The sequence below is a fragment of the Cololabis saira genome, chromosome 1, assembly GCF_033807715.1.
Source record: "Cololabis saira isolate AMF1-May2022 chromosome 1, fColSai1.1, whole genome shotgun sequence".
Taxonomy (NCBI): domain Eukaryota; kingdom Metazoa; phylum Chordata; class Actinopteri; order Beloniformes; family Belonidae; genus Cololabis; species Cololabis saira.
Window position 1 is genome coordinate 38,261,035 of NC_084587.1, and position 24,148 is coordinate 38,285,182.

The following is a 24,148-nucleotide window of genomic DNA, read 5'->3' on the forward strand; positions in this document are numbered from 1 at the left end:
CGTTTGTGACTGTTTTGCTGCTGTTTATGAGAGGAAAGAGGATGCATATACAAATCTAAATAATTATAGGCTATGTGGAGGCCATAAATCCCTGAGAAAATGATAGAGGAATCCCCAGAAAAAAAACCTACACCACGTCCGATCAACTCAGATGGATCTGAAGATTATGATCTCCAAATAGGAAAACTGAAATACTCTCATGCTTTAAGTATTTAATGCAACACTAGCAGAAGCATCAAACCGGGTTTACGTGAGCCAGCTTTATACGATAAAATGACAGCAGCTGCAGCTGAGCAGAGGACCACAGTTAATACCTCTTAAGCATAAGCAAACATTTTAGTAACAGCCAGCAAACATTAAACATTCCCTGAAGACTGTTTTGGGAAGTCTTAAATGATATTTAATTTACCATTACCCTTGAAAATCAGGCTTTCGCCCTGAAAACGTAATCTCAACAGAATAACCTGTCAGATGTATGTATGCTGTTCTCCATACTTCACTAATAGTCAATGATGTGTGGAGTACTGCCAAAAATTATATCCAAGAACCTGAATGACTCTAGAGCATTTTTAAATGTCTTCTCTGGCCTATAATAAACTTCTATGTTGACATGAATGATGAATCTCTTTGAAGTGTTTACTAGAGAGGAAATTTAACCATCTGTTGACAAGTAGGATCTTAATCTGAGAAGCTCCTACCTCTACCTGCGGGATGAAGTGGATGCAGAAGAGAGATGAACTCAGTCATTTTCAATACAAGAATTTTTATTTATTATCATTTCAGATAACCTCTTCAAACCGGAATGATACACTGCAATCTTCTTGGACATTGACCCAATCATTCATAATATTATTATTATCATTCAAAACTAAACTGAGTATTGGTTTCATCTGTGATGGATTAAATCCATGATGGTCTCAAAGTTAAGCCTCTCTTGAAGTGTAGCAAAGGTTTAAGGGCTTGGATGAATCCTCTCATCAACACACGGCAGAATCCTCATTTCTTACCTGTGAAGGAGACAGGAAACAGTGTTCAAATATTCTGCATATTAAAGAATGATCAGCACCATTTCAGCATCACGGTGGCTTTTATTCTGACAAAGAGGGAAGGTTGGACCTGATGTCATCTGTGCACGCTCTTGTAAATAGGCACCAACCTCAAATTCATTACTTCTTTGGCCACACAGTTTTATTCAAAACACTTCAGTTGAAGGGATTTTATTGCTGGAGTAAATATTTAAGTCAAAGAACCGAAAAAGTTTCTGATTAACGAAACCTGAATCTAAACGACTTACTTAGGCAACGAAATCCAGTAAAAAGCAAGAACTACCGTATTGTCCCGAATATAAGACGACCCCGAATATAAGACGACCCCCTCTTTTTCAAGACTCAAGTTTGAAGAAAGACTTTTTGAACACCAAATTCAATTTTTATACAGAAAATAATTACAGTACATCTGAAACAAATGATTATAACAATATATTCGAGAGAAAAAGCATGTTATTTTGACTATTTGAAATCATTATCTTGAAGTTTGCATCATAACTTCTCCTCAGCTGCCGGTTTACCTGACGAACTTTCACCCTCTTTTCTCCAGATTGTCGCTACGTTTCTCCACTTTCTGTTATCTCTTCTCTTATTTTCTTCTCTTTTCTTTCTTATACTATTTTTTATTTTTCTTCTTCGTGACAGGGGTTGGCTTTGGCCTGGGGAGTTTAGTTCAGCATTCGCTTTAAAGATATCTGGCGCCATCTAGCTGTGTAAATGGGTATAACGTCTAGACCCCGAATGTAAGACGACCCACACTTTTTCAGTCTCATTTCAATGCAAAAAACACCATCTTATATTCGGGCCAATACGGGTAAGTTGGCCAGAAAAAGTATGTGAACCCTCAGAATAACTGCTTTTGTCTAATAATAAGGCGTTAAATGTTATCTGATCTTCATCAAAGATACAAACAGACACAAAGTGCTGAGGCTGACAACACAAACAACTGTTGTCCTGTTTTTACCCAACACTGACAGAGCTGCTGGAGCAGTCAAGTGAACACATAGACTAAATATTTCAACAAAAACTCATTGTTGTCAGTCGTTTGAAATGTTTAACAAATGAAGAGCACAGAAGAACATAGAAAATACAAAGCACAGAAGAATAATTGATGTGCGTACGGGATACAAAGTGATCTCCAAGTGTAAGGCCACTTCAGACCACAGTTAAATCATTTGTCTACAGAGACGGTTTGGGAGTGTGGTTCCTGTTCCTGGGAGAGGGATCCGCCCAGACGACACCAGTGGCACAACGCAGAGTCCTCAATGAACCCACAAGTAACAGCTCAAGGCTTGAAGCCATCACTGGAACTGGTAAACATCATTGTTCATGAGTCTATCATGAACAATGATGACAAGGACCAAGCTACATCTCCAACATTCTAACAAAGTATGTTCCAAAAAGAGCCCTGCGGTCGTCAGCTGCTGGTTATTAGAAGCTCCCAGAAACGGTCAAAAGAAGATCGGTGATGTAGCGTTTGTCAACTACGCCCCAAAACTATGGAACACACTGCCCAAAAACATCAGGGAAGCCGAGTCGGTAGATATCTTCAAAAGACAACTTAAAACCTCTTTACTCAAGCATTTAAACATAAGATAACCGCGCCTTAGTTGCCACTTTCCTTTTATCTATATATCATTGATTTTTACTGTCTGCATTACTTTTATACTTTTAAATGTTTTTATATGATCATTTTCATCTTGTACTCTTATTTGTGGAGATTTTTATCTTTTTATTTTTCATATGTCTACGACTCGTGCAGCATTTTTACCTTTTTATATTCATATATTCAATTTTTTATATTCCTTTTTGTATTATCCTATCTTAGTAGTTGTTCTGTGGAGGAATTTGGAACAGAATTTTGTCAGGGTTATGTTTTATATCACTGCACTTAAATATTTGTGTTTTTTGTTTCATTTGCTGTTGTTGTTTCTTATTTGTATGTTACTGTAAAGCACCTTGAGATGCAACTTTCGTATGAAAGGTGCTATATAAATAAAGTTTATTATTATTATTATTATTATTATCATACATAAGTCAGTGGACGGGCAGAACCACGGAGGAGGCTGCTGCTCTGCTGCTGAAACACAGCTGCCCACCTCACGTTTGCCAAAGATCTCCTTGGAAATCCACAAGGATACTGGGAAAATGTTTTGTGGACTGATGAAATCAGAAGTTGAATTGTTTGGAAAGAACACTCGGCAGTGTAAACCACACACAAAGGAACAGCTTATCAACATCAAAGCATCATCCTAACCATTTAGTATAGTTGAGGGAGGATTTACACTGGCTTCACTCCCCCAGGGCCGGGATCACCATCATCAAGGGGAAAATTAACTTCCCAAGTGCACCAAAATATGGCTGTCTGCCAGCTAAAGCTTCGTAGAAGTTGAGTGATGCAGCAGGACAATGACCTCCAGCGTTAAAAGTAACTTCACCAGAATAGCTTCAGAGGAAGAAACTTGTCTTTTGGAGTGACCCAGACCTTAACCTCATGGAGATGCTGAGGAATTACAACAGGAGAGACTTTCCCACTACATGTCCTACAAATGTGTCTTAGTTGACACAGTGCTGTGAAGAGGCCTCATGCAGAAATATAAACAGTGCTTGCTGTGAGACATCACAGTAGTTCCTCCAGGCATTAACTGCAAAGCTTCACTTTCTTTTTATTAGGCATGGGGCGATATACGATATTATCGTATATCGCGATAAAAAACGGCCGCGATAACGTTATCGTGGGGTACTGTAATTATCGCCAATTTTTTTATTTTTTTTTTTTTATTTTTTTTTTTTGGTCACACAAGGCTACCAGCCAGGTAGAAGCCAGTGTTATTTTTTTTTCATGTATTTTATTAATATTATTTATTATTATTATTTATTTAATATTTTTTCAGAGAGTAGTACAATCCGTGTGCATTTGACTACTGTGGCACTTTATTTTCACTCAATCTTTGTGTTGACCATGCAGCTTTTGTTTTGTATACTACAGAGCAGTGCCTTTATTTTATTATTTTTCCAGAGAGCCGTACTAAGTAGCAGGCAGCCAGCCACTGTTAAAGTTTCAGAGAGTAATACAATCAGTGTGCATTTGGCTCTACTTTGTCACTTTATTTCTATTTGTCACTTATTTCTTTCGACTCTCAGGGAAGTATTTTCTTACAAAAAAAGAAAGTTCAAATAAGTACCGGTACTATAGTTTACACTTTGTAATGCATAACATTTACAGTACACTATTTGTTCTCTACCTCAAGTGTCACTGTGTTGAGAATGATTTGAGAATAAATGTTCTGAAGGAACCAGTGGATCCACGTTTAGTGTTTTTCCTTGCATTTTAAGAATTTTATAAGCGACACGCTAATATCGTGATAATATCGTAATCGTGATATTTTTGTCCACTAATATCGTGATATGAAATTTTCATATCGTCCCATGCCTACTTTTTATCCACTGAAAAACTCAGGCATGATCATTTCTACATGTCTTCGTGTTATCCCCTAAAGAACATTGTATTTTCTATTATCGTGACTAAGATGAACATCATATCATATTTTAAATTTGGCAAATTAGTGCTGAAAACCAGCAAATTACAAGGGATGCTGCAGGGTTTTCTTGCCACTGTATGCAAACCAGCTGGCTCTGCTTTTCTGAAACGTACTGAACTGAATTAAACCCTGTCAACACGGCATCAAAACAACACTGATCATCATTAAGCAGAAACACACAAAACGTAGAGGCAGAAAGTCACCAGGAAGGTGAAGACAAGAGGTGTATTGGTGCTATAATTGAATCCTCAGGGACCAACAGCACACATGGTTAGTCACTGTTAATACTCGCAGTAATGAACGAGCAGTGTCAGACAGACTGTGAAGAAGTCTACTGTGCATGTGTTTCCCTGCAGTGTTTCCACACATGGAACTGATAATCCTTACTCAACCCCCTCCCCGTCCTTTTCTTTTAACTTTCCCCATAAAAGAGAAAACAGCCACAACTCTCTTCGGAGATGCTCGTGGACACACACAGAGATCAGCCAGGAATAAAATGCACACAAAAACACAAACAGACTGAGAAAGAGCGAGAGAGAGAGAAGAGAGAACAGAAAAAGGAGCAAATTCCCCTTAACGACAACATCAATATGGTGGCCAGCAGAAAGGCCACAACAGAACAACAGGAAAGTGCTGTGCCTGGACCGACCGCAGGGGCTTGTACTGTATGATGTGGCCCGGCAGCGGGGTCTCTCCCTCGGCACTCGGTGTCTGTAGTGGTCTTCAAAACCAGCAGTGGTGACCGTTCTGAAGGAATGGATTCATCCTAAATACATCCTGATCTTCTGCATCATCAACAATTCAGTTCCCGGGAAGCTGTGTCCTATAAACTGCGGTTTAGGCTTTGGCGAGGGTTTTTATCAGCAACAGAATCGTGACTCAAAGTTTTCTGTTGTTTCATTACAGAAGAAAAGGAAGTGATCCATTTTTGGGGGAAGATGAGGTGAAATACGTGTTTCAGTACCAGGTGTGTGGGTGCGTTTACACCCCACCTGTTTGGTGCACTTCACACAATCTCTAGCGTGAGTAGCAGTCCTGAAAAATGCTCAAACCCTCATGACAACTAAATGATCATTATGATTAGATATGCTTTTCAGTTGAAATGTGGAAATAGCTTTCAATCAGTCTGAAAACTGTAGAGCATGCAAGCTGCCCGTGGGGCCTACAAGCCACTGAAAGTCAGTCTTTTTTAGTTGAAAGAGTCGGCAGCACAGAGGAACTATTGTGATTTTTTTCAGCTTGGTTAGTCCCTCTATTGCACGGCTCTTCAAGTCCAGTCCTCGAGGTTCGGTGTCCTGCGTGCTTGTGCAATAAAGTCTCTTTAAAAGTGCAATAACCACTAATACCTCACATATTTTTGGAAATATTTGTAAATATTTTGTAAATATTATGTTTATTTGGTGTTTACTACTTTTTTCTCTCTTGTACATAGTCTTTTTCTACTTTTTATATTATTTAACTATTTATGGTTATTTCTATTTTACATTTTTTGTATAAAGCGTGTGTGTGTTTTTGGCTGCTGCACGACTGAATTTCTCCTCTGGGAGATCAATAAAGTCTACTATTCTATTCTATTCTATTTAGATGTCTCCCTGCTCCAACACATCCCGATAGATGTGGCTGTATCATTAACTGACTTTGATGACAAGCTGATGATGATCCATTCATTTAAATCCGGTGTAAATGCAAGAAGACATCAAAGACATGCAGGACCGGAGTTGAAGAACCCAATAGGCTTGAACAGTGAAGTCACTGTCACAACAGTTGGAAATTTGCACCTGCTTTGTCAGTCTCTCGTTTTCTCTTCCATCACTACTTTCTCGAGTCGCCTACCTGCCTTTGCCATGACGTCCACTGAGGCTGTGCGAGACAGTTTCATTCTTGTTGATGTGTGACATAGTGTGGTGAAGACTGGGGTGGGAAGTACTTCCTTAAAGTAATCAAATATTAAAACAACTGAAATTTAAACTGTTATTTTAATATGAAATAGTATAAGTATTCTGCTTTAAGAAATCTCTGCTGCTTATTCAAAATTCCTTGTTCTCTTTTTAATGAGGTATACTGGCTAGGCCTGTGTTGAAAAAAATCGATTCTAAATCGATTCTCATATTAATTCCTAAAAATCGATTCTCATGTCTAAAGATCGATTTTTTTTATTTATTTTTTTTCATAATTTTTGCCAGGTGAACTTTAATCCCAGTAGTCGGACACACAGTTTGTCATGACACTTCTGAAAAATGCCAGGTGCTTCATGGCAATATGTGTGCGTGGTGACAGAATAAATTAGATAAGCTAAAATGATTTGTTTACTGCATGAACTGTTGCAATTTCTTTCTTCTTTGCACTTTAAATGGATATTGAAAGGCCTGTTTGAGTTATTTATTTCTTAGTTATTTCACAGTAATTATTGTGAAATTATTATTTCACTAGTTATTTTACAGTCATATAATTCAGGCAACAGCTCAAAATACATTTTAAATAACACTAAGCCAATATCGAATCGGATTGAATCGAATCATGATAATCGATTCTGAATATTAAGAATCGGAATCGAATCGATTCTTGACATTTTATTCGATACCCAGCCCTAATACTGGCGCAGTACCTGCTGCATTAGTGGCCTTGATATCGCTAGGGGAGAGAGTTAGCTTATGGTGCATCTTTCCTGGTACGGTGTGATATCTGTGCCTAAATCCTGAACAAGTAACAGAACTTTCTGGGCCTTTGGCTTTCCGAGCAAAGGATGCCTCAGTCTGAATAAACAGAACAAAAACTGCTCACGCTCAGCTCTGTCTGCACACTCTTTACAGCATCACGAGTGTGCCAAAAGAAAAGACCATGCCACAGGATGGTTAAAAGAAGAAAAGAAACAATCTCTGGCTCTGCATGCTTGGCTTGCTGTGGTAGATGATCAGCCTCAGATGACGGGTCTGGAAAGTGACTGCTTCCTTTACTAGCGACTTGCTTGACTTGTGTGTGCAGACAGAGAATCAAAATTATTTCATTTGGCTCGTGAAACATGTTCTCCTGCCACAGAGGAAATAAAGTTTGACAATCAAAAGCAGTTTTCACAGCAGAATCGGAGTGGCGGCCAGTCTACACGCTTATTGACACGTCAGACTGACGCACACTTTGTGGATCAGACGCACAGCGGGCATCAGAAAAAGATTTGTGTGTAGTGGCTCAAACAAAGCACAAAAACCGAAGGCTGTTGAATGTCAGGATGTCTTTTTTAAAGAGAGTAAAAAAAGAGGAGACATGACCACTTTCATTGTGTCGCATGCGTGTGGTGCTTTGACCCGGACCGACACGGTTTGGGGTTTAATGCCTTTGCTTAGTGAGCGTCGGTGGGAGGAAATGGGACTAAACCCTCAACAATTACTCTTGGATGACTCACTCTTTTCTTTTTGGTTTTGTAACGTGGAAGAATATAAAAATCTATGAGATATAGTGAAGCAATGCACAATCAGTTTTTTGTAATAAGCAGACTTTAGAGGGCGAAATAGGAACAGTTAACAATATTTCTTATCCGTCATGTCCAAAACCAAAACTGGCACCGTTTCTCTCTTGTTTTACGGCAGGACCTGGACATTTGTGGGTGAAAAGGGGAAAGTCAGTAACAAGGAGAACTATAATTAAGAGAAACAACAGACTTCTGACACCAAAGAAGGGGAGAGATGCAACAGCCACAAGCCTACTGGCCTAAAGTTTCACCAAGGCTGCAAATTAGAAATATATATATTCTTCCTACTTCCATTGAAGGACATCTTATATTTAAAAGTAACTTTACTGTAAAGGCAACACACCCCCGGGGCAATTTAACCCAAATGGACAAAGAAATTAAAACTGGTCGCTTTTGTATTTTGAATGTACGCTAAGAATTACTTTTCACGTCTGGCAATAATTCAATCATTTATTTTTAAACGACTGTAATCTTGTACTATGAAGAGCTGAATTCATCTTCAAAAAGAATCACTCAAACGGTCCAGTAAAACTTTTCATCAAGTCCTCTACATGTACATAAAAAAAGCCCATCTGAACATGCACTAAACCAGTTGTGATGAGAACCTAATGAGGAAAGATTAACAGAAATACAGGTCTATAAGCAGTAACTACAATGCTGGTTTTGTGCTCTGTACTGACCTGGAAGTTTGAGCCACTTGGGCACCTTGCCCGGGTCAGATCGTGAAGACGTAGCAGCTTGTGTTGGTGCAGGTGGGTCTTGCTCTTCCTGCTTGGACACACTGGTGTCGGCTGCAGGCTCGGGAGGAAGCAGTGGCTCCTCAGCGCCGCTAGAAGAGGGTGCTGGCGGCCGAAGCATGCAGCTAGGGTGAAGAGGAACAAAAGGGGAGAGGGCAGATGACTTGCTGGGAGAATGTGAAGCCGTTTTGTTGAGGAAACTGGTTGTCAACCTCAAACTGCATTCATGTTCTGGCAGAGAAGCTGAGCCAAAGTTAGATAAAGATCTAAAAAAGATGCACAAAAGTCAGAGGGTAATTTTTGGCTCCGTGTTTAGAGGGGCCGCTCTGTGCGTATGTGTGTGTGACACTGTGCATGTGTGTGGAGGAAATGAGGGCGCATGGCGGCACCTGCTGTTTAGGCAGAACCTCAAAGGGATTCCAATGATGACAGCCTTGTGACAGGAAAATAGGCTGGTTGCCGCGGGATACAAGTGCATATATATATATAAATATAAATATGTACACGTATATATACACACATTCACACAACCAGGTGTACATTTAAACACACAAATCCACACACCTTGCTACGGACTCATTTGCTTGCAAGGCTGAGATCGACGTTTGGAGAAGTTCCCTCTTGATGTAAAAATCTGAGGGGGAAGAACAGTCAGCGTAAACGATTGTGATCTTGTGTAACAGACCTCAGTAATGCACTGAAATCAAACTGGAATCAGCTTGTCAAAAGGAATCAAACAGACATACACCTTTTTTGACATCGGAGCCAAAGTACACCAGTGCACCGGGAAACAGGTCAGCCTGGAGACAAACGGAGAAAGAAGGAGAGTGAACAGAAGTCTTCACAAATGTCAATTTCTGCAAACAAGGGAACGTCCAAACACAACTCCTGCCTCCTGCTACCCACAAAGCAACTGCTCTTGCCACATCCACACCAGAATCAAGCTCATTTTTGCGGATGATTCATTGCTCAGGGATATAAACCAGTAACCACGGTCCTTTGAAGCATACCACAAAATGAGCGACAATCAAATGGTTAGTGAAAACACTTTCACCCCTGGAGCATCACATTCCACTACAGGAGATGGTCTTAATGGTTATAATGGACCAGTCACAGGCAGACATTATCAACCATACAATTTTGAGGTTAAAGTACAGACAAGCAGGCAGGCAGGGGACTAAGCTAACGCTCCAGTGTTTTCCTCTAAAACACCAAGAAACTCACATTTGAGCGATACAGAAGACGGTTTGTTAGTGACTGATTCAACATATAGATCCTCTGATTATCTCCACAATTGCAACAACTTTTAAACAGATGCTATAAATGTTATTTGTCACCTCACATTCCTCTCTTCTCATCTTTTATTAAGCATCCTTAACCTTGGAAACTATTTGGAAATTAAGAGCAATATTATTGTTTTATCTCAGAAGTTCATTGAAATCTTATACGTTTTAGACAAGAAGTTTCCTGGCATCTTCAAATCTGAAAGATTAGGGAAAAAAAAGGTATTATTAATCGCCTCTCTTTTTAAGAAGCGCCATATATTAGACAACTTAATTGACTTTATTTCATAGCAAGTCAGCAAGAGGCACAATGAAAGCAATTTGCATATATTTTCCAACCCCGCCCACTTACAGTACTAATACTGGCTTAATACTGGCAGGTGGATCATGAAGAAGTTGGTTAAATCCTTAGAAGGCAACTAAAACTGAGCAACTGTGTTTTTCTTCACCCCTGCTAGAAATCACAGACCCGTTGGAAAAAAAAAAAGAGGAAATCAAAACTCGGGACAATAAAATTGCACATGTTCAGTGTGAAAACAAAACCTCTTGTACGTGTGCAGCAACTGCAACTATAAAAGGAGTGGAAAAAATACGTTCACTAAAAACTGTGTAACGATGGAGGTTGTAGATGTTTGTGCGGGTTTACGCTGCAGTCCCTCTCACGCGCACTGTACTTCCTCTGTCTTTTGTGTCGCGGCTTGCTAAAGTGGGACACACAAGCCTAATTGCTATCACCGCAGCCTTCTGAGCAAGACACAATGTGTTACAGCAGAACAATGGGCATTTCTGCTATCCTGCTCCCGCTGGCAGCGGCACTGACACTCAGGATAAGAAAAGGCGATGGATGAGTCTATGGATGAGACGGGTGTGTGTGAGAAAGTGTGTTAAAAAAACAACTGAAGAACTGAGACAGACAGAAAGAAAAAGAGGCCGAATGGATCCTGATGGAAGACAGAGGGGCAGACGGCTGAGGGAGGGGACGGCTGGTATCAAAGGGCTTCTGGGTAGGGAAACATTCCTTTCCTGACATGACACAAAGTGATTAAAGTACGCGTCTGTGTGCGTACACATGTGTGCGAGCGAAAGAGACATGCATGAGCATTCATGTCTATGAGACATGACAAACAAGATGAAAGATTTCTTGTGTGTGTGATAAAGATTGACATATAGACAGGAAAACCGAGCCAGACAGTGATGTGTGCGCGTGAAATGACACCACAGGGATTAAAGATTTTGTTTGTGTGCACTTTAATGCTTTTAAGTCCCTAATGGATAGAGACATGGTGGTGAGGGAGGGGTGAGGGGGCTTGAGAGGGGAACCATCTGAGAGCTGGAGTTGGAGGGGAGATGGAAAGTTGCATTTGGAGTTGCAAGAGAGGGACAAGTAGATAAGATTTAGGGGGAAAAAGAACAGCTATGAGATTTCAAAAAGGGACAAAAAGATGAAAAACAAAGAGAGATGGTGACGTACATTAAAACATCAGATTTAATAGAGAGGTTTTGGCGCCAGAGGAGGACACACTCCAACACAGACACATTTCAAAGAATGCTTCTGAGGATTGTTATCCTCTGTATGAGTCCTTGAGAAGCCCTCCCCTGTGGTTCCCCACTTTTTCAGGTTGAGTGAAAGTGTTAAGTGAAAAAATAGGAGGCGCCGACGATGAAAACATTCTACTAACTAGACTACTAAGAAAACATACCTAAAAATAAAGGAACAACCCTCGGAGGGAGGGTGGGAGGCAATGAAGAGATAAAGAAAACTAAAGGAATACTTTTTTTAATGATAACGTTTTCATTCTTGACTGCTTCATTATTCAAATCACTCCAAGCTCGGAGGTAACAAAGCATCGGGGCTGCCCACTTCCCTGTTTGTGTGTGTCAAGATCAAAGTGAGGCCTGTATTAACCCCATGTGCCAGTCTGGGAAAAATCAAGCCCAGCTGGGGTCAAGGACAGTGGAGAAGGGGAACAAGTGTGAGTAGAAGCGAGGGGGGGGGGGGGGGCGATGTGGTGGGGCTTTGAAGAGGAGACAAGGAGCAGCCCATAGACTTTACATTCTTTCTTTCTTTCTGTGTGTGTGTGTGTGTGTGTGTAGGTGTATGCGCAGAAGTTAGGTTTTTTTTAAGATGTTGTTTTGTTGGACTCTGATTGATGGGGATGGGGATGGGGGGGTATTTGTTTGAAAAAGATTATAGTTCTTAATTTCCAAATTTCAAATGACATTTCAAGTGAAATTTGAATCTTACCTGAAAGAGTGTAACCGAGTGGTCATCCAGAAGAGTTTTTGGAGGGGTGATGACTAAAAGAAAGTTTTGGGGAAAAATATAAAGCACAATTAGGGAACATATTCTGAAATCATATCAAGAAAGTTAACTTTGAAAGAATTATTTAAAAATACGTAGGTCACTTGCAGCTGCTGGTGGTATTTTTTGGTCTAAAAGAATATCATTCCTTTTCATGTAACCCCCCACATTGTTTTCTTTATCAATGTACATAAGAACCCCTCATTTTCAAAAGTCGTGAACATTTAAATAACTATATTTCACAACTGAATATGCATAACAGCGTCCCAAACATCTGTAGACACACAGACAAGTAACAGGGTGAATGGCATCTCTTTCATTTCCTTTCTCCCCCTTCCATTCTTGTTCGTCTGTATGTAACTTGGGAGAGTGGATACCAGCTCCCAGGGGAAATACATTGCTAAGGATTCTAGCAATGTAACAGAGGACACACGGCCCTGCAGTAAGGCGCTCCCGAGACTAATTCTTGCATCATGGAGTTTCAGAGAAACAAAGCTTCCAAATTAGACTAAAGTTGTGTAAAATTACTCAGCTGTTGCACAAATAACATTAAATAAATTGTGTCTAGGACAGTAAAAAAAGCGAAGTTGCACATCGACTAACAAGCTTGCATTTGATCTGTCCAGGTGAACCGCACCTCCAGCCCAATGAGAGCTGAGGCAGGTAGAGGAACCAGATGGATGGAGTTTGTGTTTGTTGTAGGAGCAGTGGATTGCTTGTGTTCTCACACCTCTTTAGGCTGTGAGTAAAACAAGAGTGAGAAGCAGGGTTTCATATCTTTACACTTCAACAGGGTGAATATGGATGCTTGAAGATGAATTAGTTGGAGGTTAAATTTCACTTACACAGGTGGAAAGGGAGCTGAGGATCGTCCAAGTGGCTGCGGACAAACTGTCTCACGGCACCAACTGGACACAAGACACAGAAAACCAGCGGAAGCGTGAACAAACCGCACCGTCATCAGTCACCGTGCAGATGCTAAGTCGTGTTTCAGAAGGAATTTCCCTCCAAATTGTTGTTCTGCAGGTTGTCGTGCCACTGTTGGGCTGAGGTACATCTAGTCTCTCCAATTACAGACCAGTATCATTCTTTCTGTCTCTATCACTCTGGTGTGGCTGCAGTCATAAATGTGGGGAGGGAACCACAAAAAGATTTCACATTGCAGCCATACCTGTGGCTAGCCAGGTGAAATGAACACACTCTACACCGGGCACACACAAACATGCACACAAGCATATACACACCTGTTTCAAGGGGCCTGAAGAAGCCCTGTAGAACATATCTATCTGGAAACTGGACCCTCAGGACCACCTGGAGCAGCGGAGAGTTGATATGGGTTATTGATAAGTCTCCTCAGTCCAGGATCTTATGATTTAAATAACCAGTGAGGATGTGTTTTGTACTTATAGTCACCTTGGGATATCTCCCCATCTTCTCCTTCATCTGTGATTCTCTCAGAGCTTTAGTAATAAGTGGGGCCTCTTCTAATAACTTCCTAAACATGAGGAACAAAGACACAAACTAAGTTATTCTGAAATGAGATGTGAAATAAAGAGGAGGCTGTTTAACTTCCAGGGACAAGATGAACAGTGTTTTTCCTCTATCCGTTCTCGTGTGTGGCCGTGTGTGCGTGTTGTGCATGTCAGGGGGAGAGACAAATTGCTGCGGTCGACTTAATTCAACCCTTGGTAATTGCAGTCATTGACATGGTAGTAGTGTCACAATGAGGGGGCCTGCTAAATTGATGTAGACAGAGATTAAAGGTTGCGCACAGTGAGCTCTCAACCTGATGGTGTTTGGCTGACGACTGGAAGATCTACACAAAACAGAATTACTAATTGCTCCCAGTATTCCATATTTGGGACCCTTTGTAGTGTGCGTGGTGTCTTTTAAACAAGAACATGTTTCTAAACACGCACAATGTCTCCACAGCTGTGGTTTCCTGTGGCCTCAACCAGAGAGCACAGAATAAACCTAGACGCATCTGTTTTAAAGAAATGCTCATAAATAAATAAGACTTCAAAACACACACTGTGATGCCCGACACGATGCCTGCCACAGCTTCTCATCATTGCTATGGCATTCAGCAATTAAGGGTTATATGTTGGCAACAAACCACGGGACACGTGACGAGCTGACTAATTAACTGTTTCACGGAGTTAAAGTCTTCAGGTCTAATTACATTTTTTTCTGCAACAACATGGTGTTCAAATGAAATACGGAGCAATGCCCCGACCCAGAAGAAGTTAACCATTGCCATCCACTAGGGCTGGGCGATATGGACCAAAAGTCATATCTCGATATTTTCTAGCTGAATGGCGATACTCGATATATATATCGATATTTTTTCTGTGACATAATTGGGGTTTCCCCCAAAGCATTTTAGCATAGCATCTCTGTTAGCTTCATTTTTTTCTGAGGCAAACCCTTAAAAAAACAGTCAGTTTTAATACAAAGCCTCGTGCCAAATGTCACACAGGTACCTTTATTAACAGAGGTCTGCACAATATCAAAATGTATAAAACAAATGAAATAAAAATAAACTGCCTGCATATATAGAATAAAAATGCTTCTTGAATAAAATAAAACAAATATCCCTTTCCTGCATAACAATTAAATTAAAATACACTGTGCAATTAATACAATGTAGACAGTAACAGGCAGACTTTTCCACTGAGGTTGACAGTTGTGCAAAAAACAAAAAATTTGTGCAAATCTCAAATAAAACATTCAAGTCAATTTGTCAGAAAATAAGCTATATCAAAATCATTAAAAAAAAAAATGTAAAAAAAAAAAAAAAAAAAAAAATTTTAAATCGATATATAAACGATATTGTCTCGTACCATATCGTGTTTGAAAATATATCGATATATATTAAAATCTCGATATATCGCCCAGCCCTACCATCCACCCACCTCTCACTCTTCAGCTGAGCGAAGCGCCTCCGCACATCATCCATCGTCACTTCAAAGAACTCTTGGGGTAGATCTGCGTGGTCCTCAGTGGGATGGGATGTGGAGTCCAGGTGGTAGATAAGAGGCTCCCTATCAATTTCCTGCAGACAGAATGTGTATGTGTGAATTTAAAGAATGTGCGTACTCACTAATGTTTTCATCCACGCTACCCTCTAAAATCACGATGATACCCAAGTCAAGAGAGCATAAAGGGATTCATTCACAAGTTACTAAATAAAAGCTCAATAGGCTGAAAACCCACAATAGAGGAAGTTTGAAACCAGAAGGCTGACAGAGGAGATATCACTGACAAGAAATAAATATGTTTACCTCCAAATACTCTTCCTTGTGATCCATGTACTGATCTTCCAAGTTGGCAGCAGCTTCACACTGACAATGAAAGTAAAATTAAACTGGTTTTCAATCAGTCTGGCTGAACTTTAAACCTCATGGAAAACACAGTTTCTGGATGCAAAAGGGAGAAGGGGACCAGGCTTTCTGTGGACATGCAGTGTTTGACATTGATGACACAGCAACTCAACGTTCAGAACCACCTGAATGAGGACTGTGGTGCTTTTCTGTACATTTTCACAAAGGCAATTTAACTAGGTTTTACCTAATAACATATGTATGCATCATTTTAATACAGTACGAATCTGAACTGCAGCCGTGACGAGAGATATGTACACAGAAATGGTGGGTTAAGGTGCTGTTCAAAGGAATGTGCCATATCACATTATCAAATAAACAACAGCACAGTCCCATCTTCCCTCGTCCATGGTTTTATCTACAGTAATTAGCTCTAACTCTTAGTTTTTCTTTTGCCCCGTAGCATCTAAGCCAAATCAAGGTGAGAAAGTTATGTTTCAAACCTCTGTGCTGCAGTTACAGCTTCAGATTATGAATCAAAATGTTAAACTGCTCTCATCCACCTTAGTTTGGTGAAACACCATTACCTTTTTTGTTCATTTGTTTTTCCAAAGATTATTGAGATATCACGTACATGCAGTCCATTTTTCAGGCCTGTTTTTCTGTTAAGGTTTAAAGTGTTTTTTGGGTTGTTTTTTTTTTACTATGGAAGTAATATGTAGGAAAACAATCAGAGCAGTCCTGTATTTTCAAATGTCTTACATGTAGCAATCAACCAGCCCTTCTTCAGTAGTACAGGCAGATAACTGTCTCACATTTTCACACGAGGATTCTGCCAGAACACAGCTAGTAAAACTCCCTCATTAAAATGCTGTTGCTCGTCTTTGCTCATTCATGCTGACCATAACGAGGCAGCATCCATTAATCACTTTCAACTTGCGTGCTGGATTAGTCAGGCATGTTTTACAACATGAACTCTATGTAACATGTCGAGGTTAGCTTGGTTGTGCAACTACCGATGCTGCAGGGTCTCTGTACTCTACAAACAAAATGGCAAAGCGCTGCAAAGGTGCAACTGTAATGGATTGCCCAACATGAACGGACATGGACTAGGCTGTCCTTACAAAACATTAAACATGGCAGATTTAAATTGTTGAGATGATTTTTTAAAATATTTTATTATTTTTGAGCTCTGATTGGATTGATACAGTATTTATACAGTATTGTGACTCACCTTGTCACTTGATCCGTGGCTGGACTTGGCTTTTTTGGCTCTGGGTGACTCTACCATGGCAGCTGACAGAGAAGAGGATGAAGTCAGTGAGTGTCCACCTGTTCCCACCCCAGGACCCCCGAGGCGCTGACCACCTCCAGAAAAAGGTATGAAAGGAGCTGACGGAGGAGAGGAAGCAGATGTAGATGGGTGACAGTTAAGTCCTGATGGTCCTGCTCCATCTTCATCCTCCACTGCTACGTGACTTCCTGTGGGAGGGATTTTGGGCCGAACTGCATTCTGGGTTTTTGTAATGTCTTCCTGCTGAACAGGAATGCTGCTCGTAATTGTAGCAGGACTTGGCGCAGGTGTGGCTTCCTCTGGCTCATCAGGTCTTAAATTTTTAATTGGCACAGGGATTGTTGAAATCTCTGGAAACAATGGAGCAGGATCAGGCGGCGGCGGTGAGCTTGGTATGGATTCCTTGGCAACAGGTGTGATTGGTGCAGCAACAGAATCCTCGTATTCCTCTGGTGATTTGTCCTTTTTGAGTAGAAACCTTAAACCGATATTGGCATGCCATAATCAGAACACCCGTGATAATAACTTAGAAAAATCATACAAAAAAAAAACGATAAAAGCCAATAACAAGAATCCTACCTGACAATGGCATTTCCTCCTGTAAGACCCAGGGATTTGAGCGTGGCCTTCTTCAGAGCTTCTTCCCCACTAACCTACATACACAAACACGTGTGGACAGAAAATAGCTGTGTTGCAATAAAAGTCACTTTGATCTCCTTAGAAAGGGTGAGTTAAAGGAAAACTACATACCTCGTCTCGCATGTAAACACAAACAGGAGTGGATCCTGGCTTGGACAGCTCTGATTCACTGGGGGGGGAGGTGGTGATATTGAGTGAAAAAACAGTGATTAAAATTATGGTCAAATGATTTTAATTGCTGTAATGGTGACAAAACAAAAACAGAGAAGTGGCCCTCTCATGTTGGGAAAAATCTGCTCTGTGTTTGCCATGCAATGCGGTGGCAAGCTCTCTGCATGTGTAAACCATGTGGGCATGATACCGTGCAGAAACTAATTGAACCATAAATGTTTTATTATTGTTTCTCTCGATTCTGAAAAAAGATTTCCTCATTGGCTCTATACTTTCACATTGGTGTGGAGCTAATTCTCATTCTTGAGAGAGCTTAATTTACTTGGAAGAGGATCAGGATACTCAGTGATGTCATTTAATGGACATGAGATGAAGGCTGGTCGACGGCAAAAGCACCTGGGACCGCATAGCTGGAACTACTGAGCAACAGCTGCATATGCATGCATGCGTTTATGTGTGTGTGGGTGGTGCCTGTGTGTGGGAAAGCTTAAACATCAACAGAAGAGTGGACGTTATCTTGGCTGAAGCTCATTTTCACACAATAACCACTTAAATCCAGCAGAACTCTTTTAAAAATATGAATTGTAAGTCACCTTGCAGTACTTGCATAACCTCATCTTTAATACTTAATAATAGAATATAAAGTCCTACAGTCTTTATCAAAGGTTTTGGCTGTGATGCAAACCTTGGTTTGCTGCATCAGTACTCTTAGATCATGTTTTTCACCTGTTTACATACTGAAAATCATTTAAGAATTTCATAATTTTCAAGGGATTTTACCAGGAGATTTATTCAAAGAATTGATATTTACAGTGTTGATGCTTTTTCTTCAAACATTGGCATTCTGGATATCCATTTTCTGGCCAAATGTTGACTGATGGAGATCCAGTTTACTGTATTAGTGCCATTATATTACATATGATCCCAATTTTAGTTTTCTGTTTTCCTGATTTCTTAGCCACATGCGCACAAGGAAGCAGCCCTGATGCTTCCTGGACACTCTTGAATGTATATTTACAAAATGTGTAAATATAACATTTTGTGGCAGTTTTACTTGCAATCTGGAAGTTAGAATGGATGACGTATGAAGAGCTCTTTTATTTAATAAACTAACAGCTAGTAAAAACTGAAAAATGTCAATTTACACCTTAATAAACCACGTAATCTAACAGCGTTTTGGAGGAAACTCTTACATACATTTATTTATTTGCCGCAATATTTTCTTACCTCAAAAAGGTAAATTTGCAAGACAATCTGCAGTTTGTGTAGCACAGACCTAGTCCATGCAAGTGTATGTTGCAAAAATCCTCAATGTAGTGTCTGACCAAATCGATGTGAAATTTAATGGATTTGATTTGTTTTTGCAACAACTTTTCATTCTTGATTTTGCCAACTGGGAGTACTGCAACTGCCACGTAAGATCGTAACTGCTCAGAAGTACTTCACACACTTAATGAATAAAAAAAAAAAATAAAAAAAAAATATATAATTAAAAACAAGACCAAACTGCACACCGTCTACTCACTTTAATCAATCAATCAATCAATCAATATTTGAATAACACACACGAGTAAACATGTTCAACACACACCTGATATGTTGGAAATTTGTGATTAGTTCCCATAGACTCTGTCCACTGGTGAAGGAACCTTGGTGCCGAGAACCATCCTCCATCTGGAGTGCAATCCGCACCTTATGCATGAAAACATGAACGCATGAACACTGAGTTTGGAAGGACGTCAGGAAAAACAGACACATCAACCACACAAAGACTATGTAACTAGTAATCTTAAATTGTCAGCATCAATCAACACACACCACAGTCCAATGAAGGTAAGAACATTGTCAATACCGCAAAAAAAAATGCTCTTAATGCTAAAAGAAGAACACACACTGTGCGGTACAAGTAACTTTCTAATGTTCATTATATAGTTCCTTGTGTCTTTAGCCATTTTTTTTTTCAGGAAAGAAACCCTTTGATAATCAAACAAGATTAAGGCGCACATGTGGGCCTACCTCCGTTTGAAAATTAATAACATCAGGTCACAGTCTGAGTCTGTTGTTTTTTCTTTCTGAGTCATACTATGAGTTGTTTATTCAAACAACAGTGTTACCCGGCACAGAAAGAGTGCTACATGTCAGCACACCAGGAGAGATGAAAAGAGGGCCTTGGCTGTCAGTGGCCCAACATAAAATACACTCACACACCAGTCAGGCTGAGCGGTGTGCACGTGTGTGTGTGTGTGTGTGTGTGTGTGTGTGTGTGTGTGTGTGTGTGTGTGTGTGTGTGTGTGTGTGTGTGTGTGTGTGTGTCAGGTCTAAGGGCAAATGTATGAGAGAGTATATAAACTCTGAGAGGGATCAACAGTCAACCATCCATCAAATGAACAAAACGGGAGATCAAACGCAGCTGTGATTTTACTGCTTAGATTATGATGCCATGATGTCATAGGAAAGAACAGCTCAGCTGCAACAATGTGTTGGGTTGTTGTTTTTTTTCAAGCATTCGAGCATTTCCAGAACTGATGATAAAAACACACATGCCCAGCTGACCAAAATATGAAAGTCCTAAAACAACAACAATAATAGTAGTAGTAATCAGAGAACACAGATTTAAATATCATTAGATTTTCTTCCACAAGTAATTACATTTGGGACAAATAATGTTTATTCTACTTTGATACACCCTTACATGATGCAATACTGATCACCTTCATCCACCAGCTGCAACATTCTTTTGCCAATTTTACATTTTGATTTTTTGTGCTGATTCCCATTTTCTCCCTACTGACTAGAATGACTTTGATAATTATCATAAATCTTTAACGAAGTGAAAGCAACAGTAAACCGTTTACTGAGCAGAGACATGAAGATCACGGACCACACAGTTTTAATTGTACCATCAAGACTTGTCAATATAAAAACAGTTTGTGCTTAGGTTTTTCACTGTGTCAAGGCACAAGTGTATATGTTGCAGTCTCAAAAACTGGCACCAAATTGTGACCAAATAGTCAGAGTCTTGGATTACATCAATACAAATATTGTTCAGTAGATTTATGCAGGGGAACAACTGACAGGTCAGTGTCGGTCAAGTTCAGTGCATTTACCATTTAGAATGACAACAGAGCCTCTTGATTATGTTCATGCTTCATTAAAACAGTTTTTGCTGTTTTAGGAGGGAATTTCAGTAATGTATTCATTATTACAAAATTACACAATATAAGCACGGTATACTACCAAATTTGGAGAAAAGCATTTAAAAAATATCTACGTTCATTGTAAATTCTTGGAAAGTATACCAACATATACAACTATTTTTTTTGTTCCTGTTATATTGATTCTTTGCATGCTGATATTGCATATTTGCAATAAATTGTGCAGCCCTACCATAGAGCAGAACCCACCACATGCTGATGGTTTGACCACTGCTAAGATATGTAAACTGGGATTAGATCACCATACTGTACATGTTATTTTTATCCCACTGGTGATGTGCTGTTACAGTTGTAATCCTATCAAATAGGTACTATTCCAGAAGTTTAATACAGTATTACTAAATGAAAATCAGACCTGAAGATCATGCTCCTTAACAAATGCTTGAAATTATAGCAACTATCAGACAATTACCATATCTTCTCACATTGAACTGACTGTTTTCACTATTTGAATCTTTATTTTTCAGTCAATAGATACAATTTAACTCTAGTGTGTGTCTTTGTCTCTCTCGCACATAAATAACATTACGTTGTTTTAACTAACCTGGCTCTCGGCTACGCCTTGTTTCCTAGAAGTTGTCACCATTTCCAGTTTAGCATTGTTGGGAAGGTTGGCAAACCTCCACTGCAATGTCAGGTCAAGAACAGTCCTCTGAAACCTTTACATGGAATGACAATGAAAATAAAACAACAACAAACAAAGAATTATGTGACAACCAATTCCTTACTACAACATTAGTTTTCACAAATTCTTTCCTCTGAAAATAAACACAAAGCCATAATATTATTGTGGTGGTCATAATAATCTCATCTTGCACACATAGAAAGTGCAGTTCTATGATATCAAGTCATATAAGATGAACATCGCTGTCGATATCTTTAACTACTAAATGTTAAATTTATTCACATTATACTCATGGTGGTTGTTAATCTTTGAGCCAACCTACAACAAACAGAATCTTGAAATGTGTTAACAGGACTTTATCATACACAAAAAGAGCCTTTGTTTTTGGATTCTTACTGTGTTCAAGTCTTCCTATACTGAATGTGCAGATATAAATTGATTTCTTGCTTAACAATAATAATTATAATATTAACAATAATAGAAACAACTAGAACCTTTCAGGAAATTTTGATATGGGCCTGCCTTACTGCCCATTCGTCCCCTCTAGCTGCTTGTGTTTGGGGTGGTACTGGATGTGTTCAGGGCGGTTCTGATTGTATTGGTTCTGTCTGAGGAGGTTCTGGTTGTGTTTGGGGTGGTTAATAATGGCCAATGAACCATGGTTCATTAAGGGTTGTTAATGAACCACACCCCCTGCGAATGGCATAAGTGACCATTCGCCAACGAGATTTCTGAATGATCGTTATGGTTTTCAACTTATCCTTATCTGGGAGAAGCAGCAGCTTGGTGGTCACATTAGTTTCATGGGGCTCGAACAGTGGAAATTTTCATAAAATTATTACTTTAGAAACTATCACACTTGATAGAACTCACTTCAAACCGTGATCGTCGGGGTTGAACCCATGTTTCTTGCAGACGTCTTCCAGAACCTGAAGAAGAAAATATAAGTGGAACATCCAAAAGTCAGCGAAGCAACACGCTGGAGGAGATACCCAGATACTCAGATATTCAGATACCCAGATACCCAGGTACTCAGATACCCAGGTACTCTGATACCCAGATACTCAGATACCCAGGTACTCAGATACCCAGGTACTCAGATACCCAGATACTCAGATACCCAGATACTCAGATACCCAGATACTCTGATACCCAGATACTCTGATACCCAGATACTCTGATACCCAGATACCCAGATACTCAGATACCCAGATGCTCAGATATTCTGATACTCTAATACCCAGATACTCAGATACCCAGATACCTAGATACCCAGATACTCAGATATTCTGATACTCTGATACTCTGATACTCTGATACTCAGATACCCAGATACTCAGATATTCTGATACTCAGATACTCAGATATTCAGATACCCAGATACTCAGATATTCTGATACTCCGATATTCTGATACTCTAATACCCAGATACTCCGATACCCAGATACCCAGATACTCAGATATTCTGATACTCTGATACCCAGATATTCTGATACTCAGATATTCTGATACTCAGATATTCTGATACTCTGATACCCAGATACTCAGATACCCAGATACCTAGATACCCAGATACTCAGATATTCTGATACTCTGATACCCAGATATTCAGATACTCAGATACTCAGATATTCAGATACCCAGATATTTAGATACCCAGATAATCAGATATTCTGATACTCCGATATTCTGATACTCTAATACCCAGATACTCCGATACCCAGATACTCAGATATTCTGATACTCTGATACCCAGATATTCTGATACTCAGATATTCAGATACTCAGATATTCTGATACTCAGATATTCTGATACTCTGATACCCAGATATTCAGATACCCAGATACTTAGATACTCTGATACTCTGATACCCAGATACCCAGGTACTCAGATAGTCAGATACTCAGATACTCTGATGTTCAGATACATAGAAAGTCAGATAGTCAGGTACTCAGACACGTGTATACTTCGCTACCCAGACACTCAGGTACTCTGATACCCAGACACTTGCATACTTCGCTCCCCAAATCTCCGGGTACTTTGGTACTTTGATTCCATCTAAATGGAGAGAAAACTGGCCTGTCACTGGCTAATAAACGTTAGCCAGACATGCTAAGTCGGGGGAACAGAGCTCTCTCCCATGTGAAGAAACAGAATCTAATAAACCTTGCAGGTTAGGAAGCACCGAGTTCTCTGGAACACGTATTACCTGTAGTAACGGTGTGTTATGGGACACTTTAATGGTTTGTCTTCTTCCATTTGGAGTCAGAACCGTTACTGCTGAGCCGCTAGCAGCCATTGTTTGCAGTGACGTCACCGTGTTTGTTTGAACAAACTTTATTGAATTTACATTTAAAGGGAAATTTCACCCAAAGTGAGTCTTTACCTTACAGGACTGTCTCAGAAAATTAGAATATTGTGATAAAGTTCTTTATTTTCTGTAATGCAATTAAAAAAACAAAAATGTCATACATTCTGGATTCATTACAAATCAACTGAAATATTGC

The 24,148-nt window shown here is 39.7% G+C and overlaps 1 protein-coding gene across 1 annotated transcript; it reads right to left on the reverse strand.

The window, feature by feature from the left end:
- Positions 1-755: 755 nt before the first annotated feature.
- On the reverse strand, positions 756-23,960 carry aspscr1 (ASPSCR1 tether for SLC2A4, UBX domain containing). Its single transcript, XM_061722489.1, has 17 exons — positions 23,851-23,960; positions 22,514-22,569; positions 21,560-21,674; positions 19,392-19,492; positions 17,741-17,798; positions 17,570-17,643; positions 16,931-17,468; positions 15,658-15,717; positions 15,289-15,428; positions 13,787-13,868; positions 13,618-13,684; positions 13,219-13,281; positions 12,317-12,369; positions 9,537-9,588; positions 9,353-9,422; positions 8,732-8,913; positions 756-1,007 (listed from the first exon to the last, which is right to left on the reverse strand). The coding sequence occupies exons 1-17, from the start codon at positions 23,938-23,940 to the stop codon at positions 997-999; spliced, it is 1,812 nt and encodes a 603-aa protein (XP_061578473.1). The 5' UTR covers positions 23,941-23,960; the 3' UTR covers positions 756-996.
- Positions 23,961-24,148: the final 188 nt, after the last annotated feature.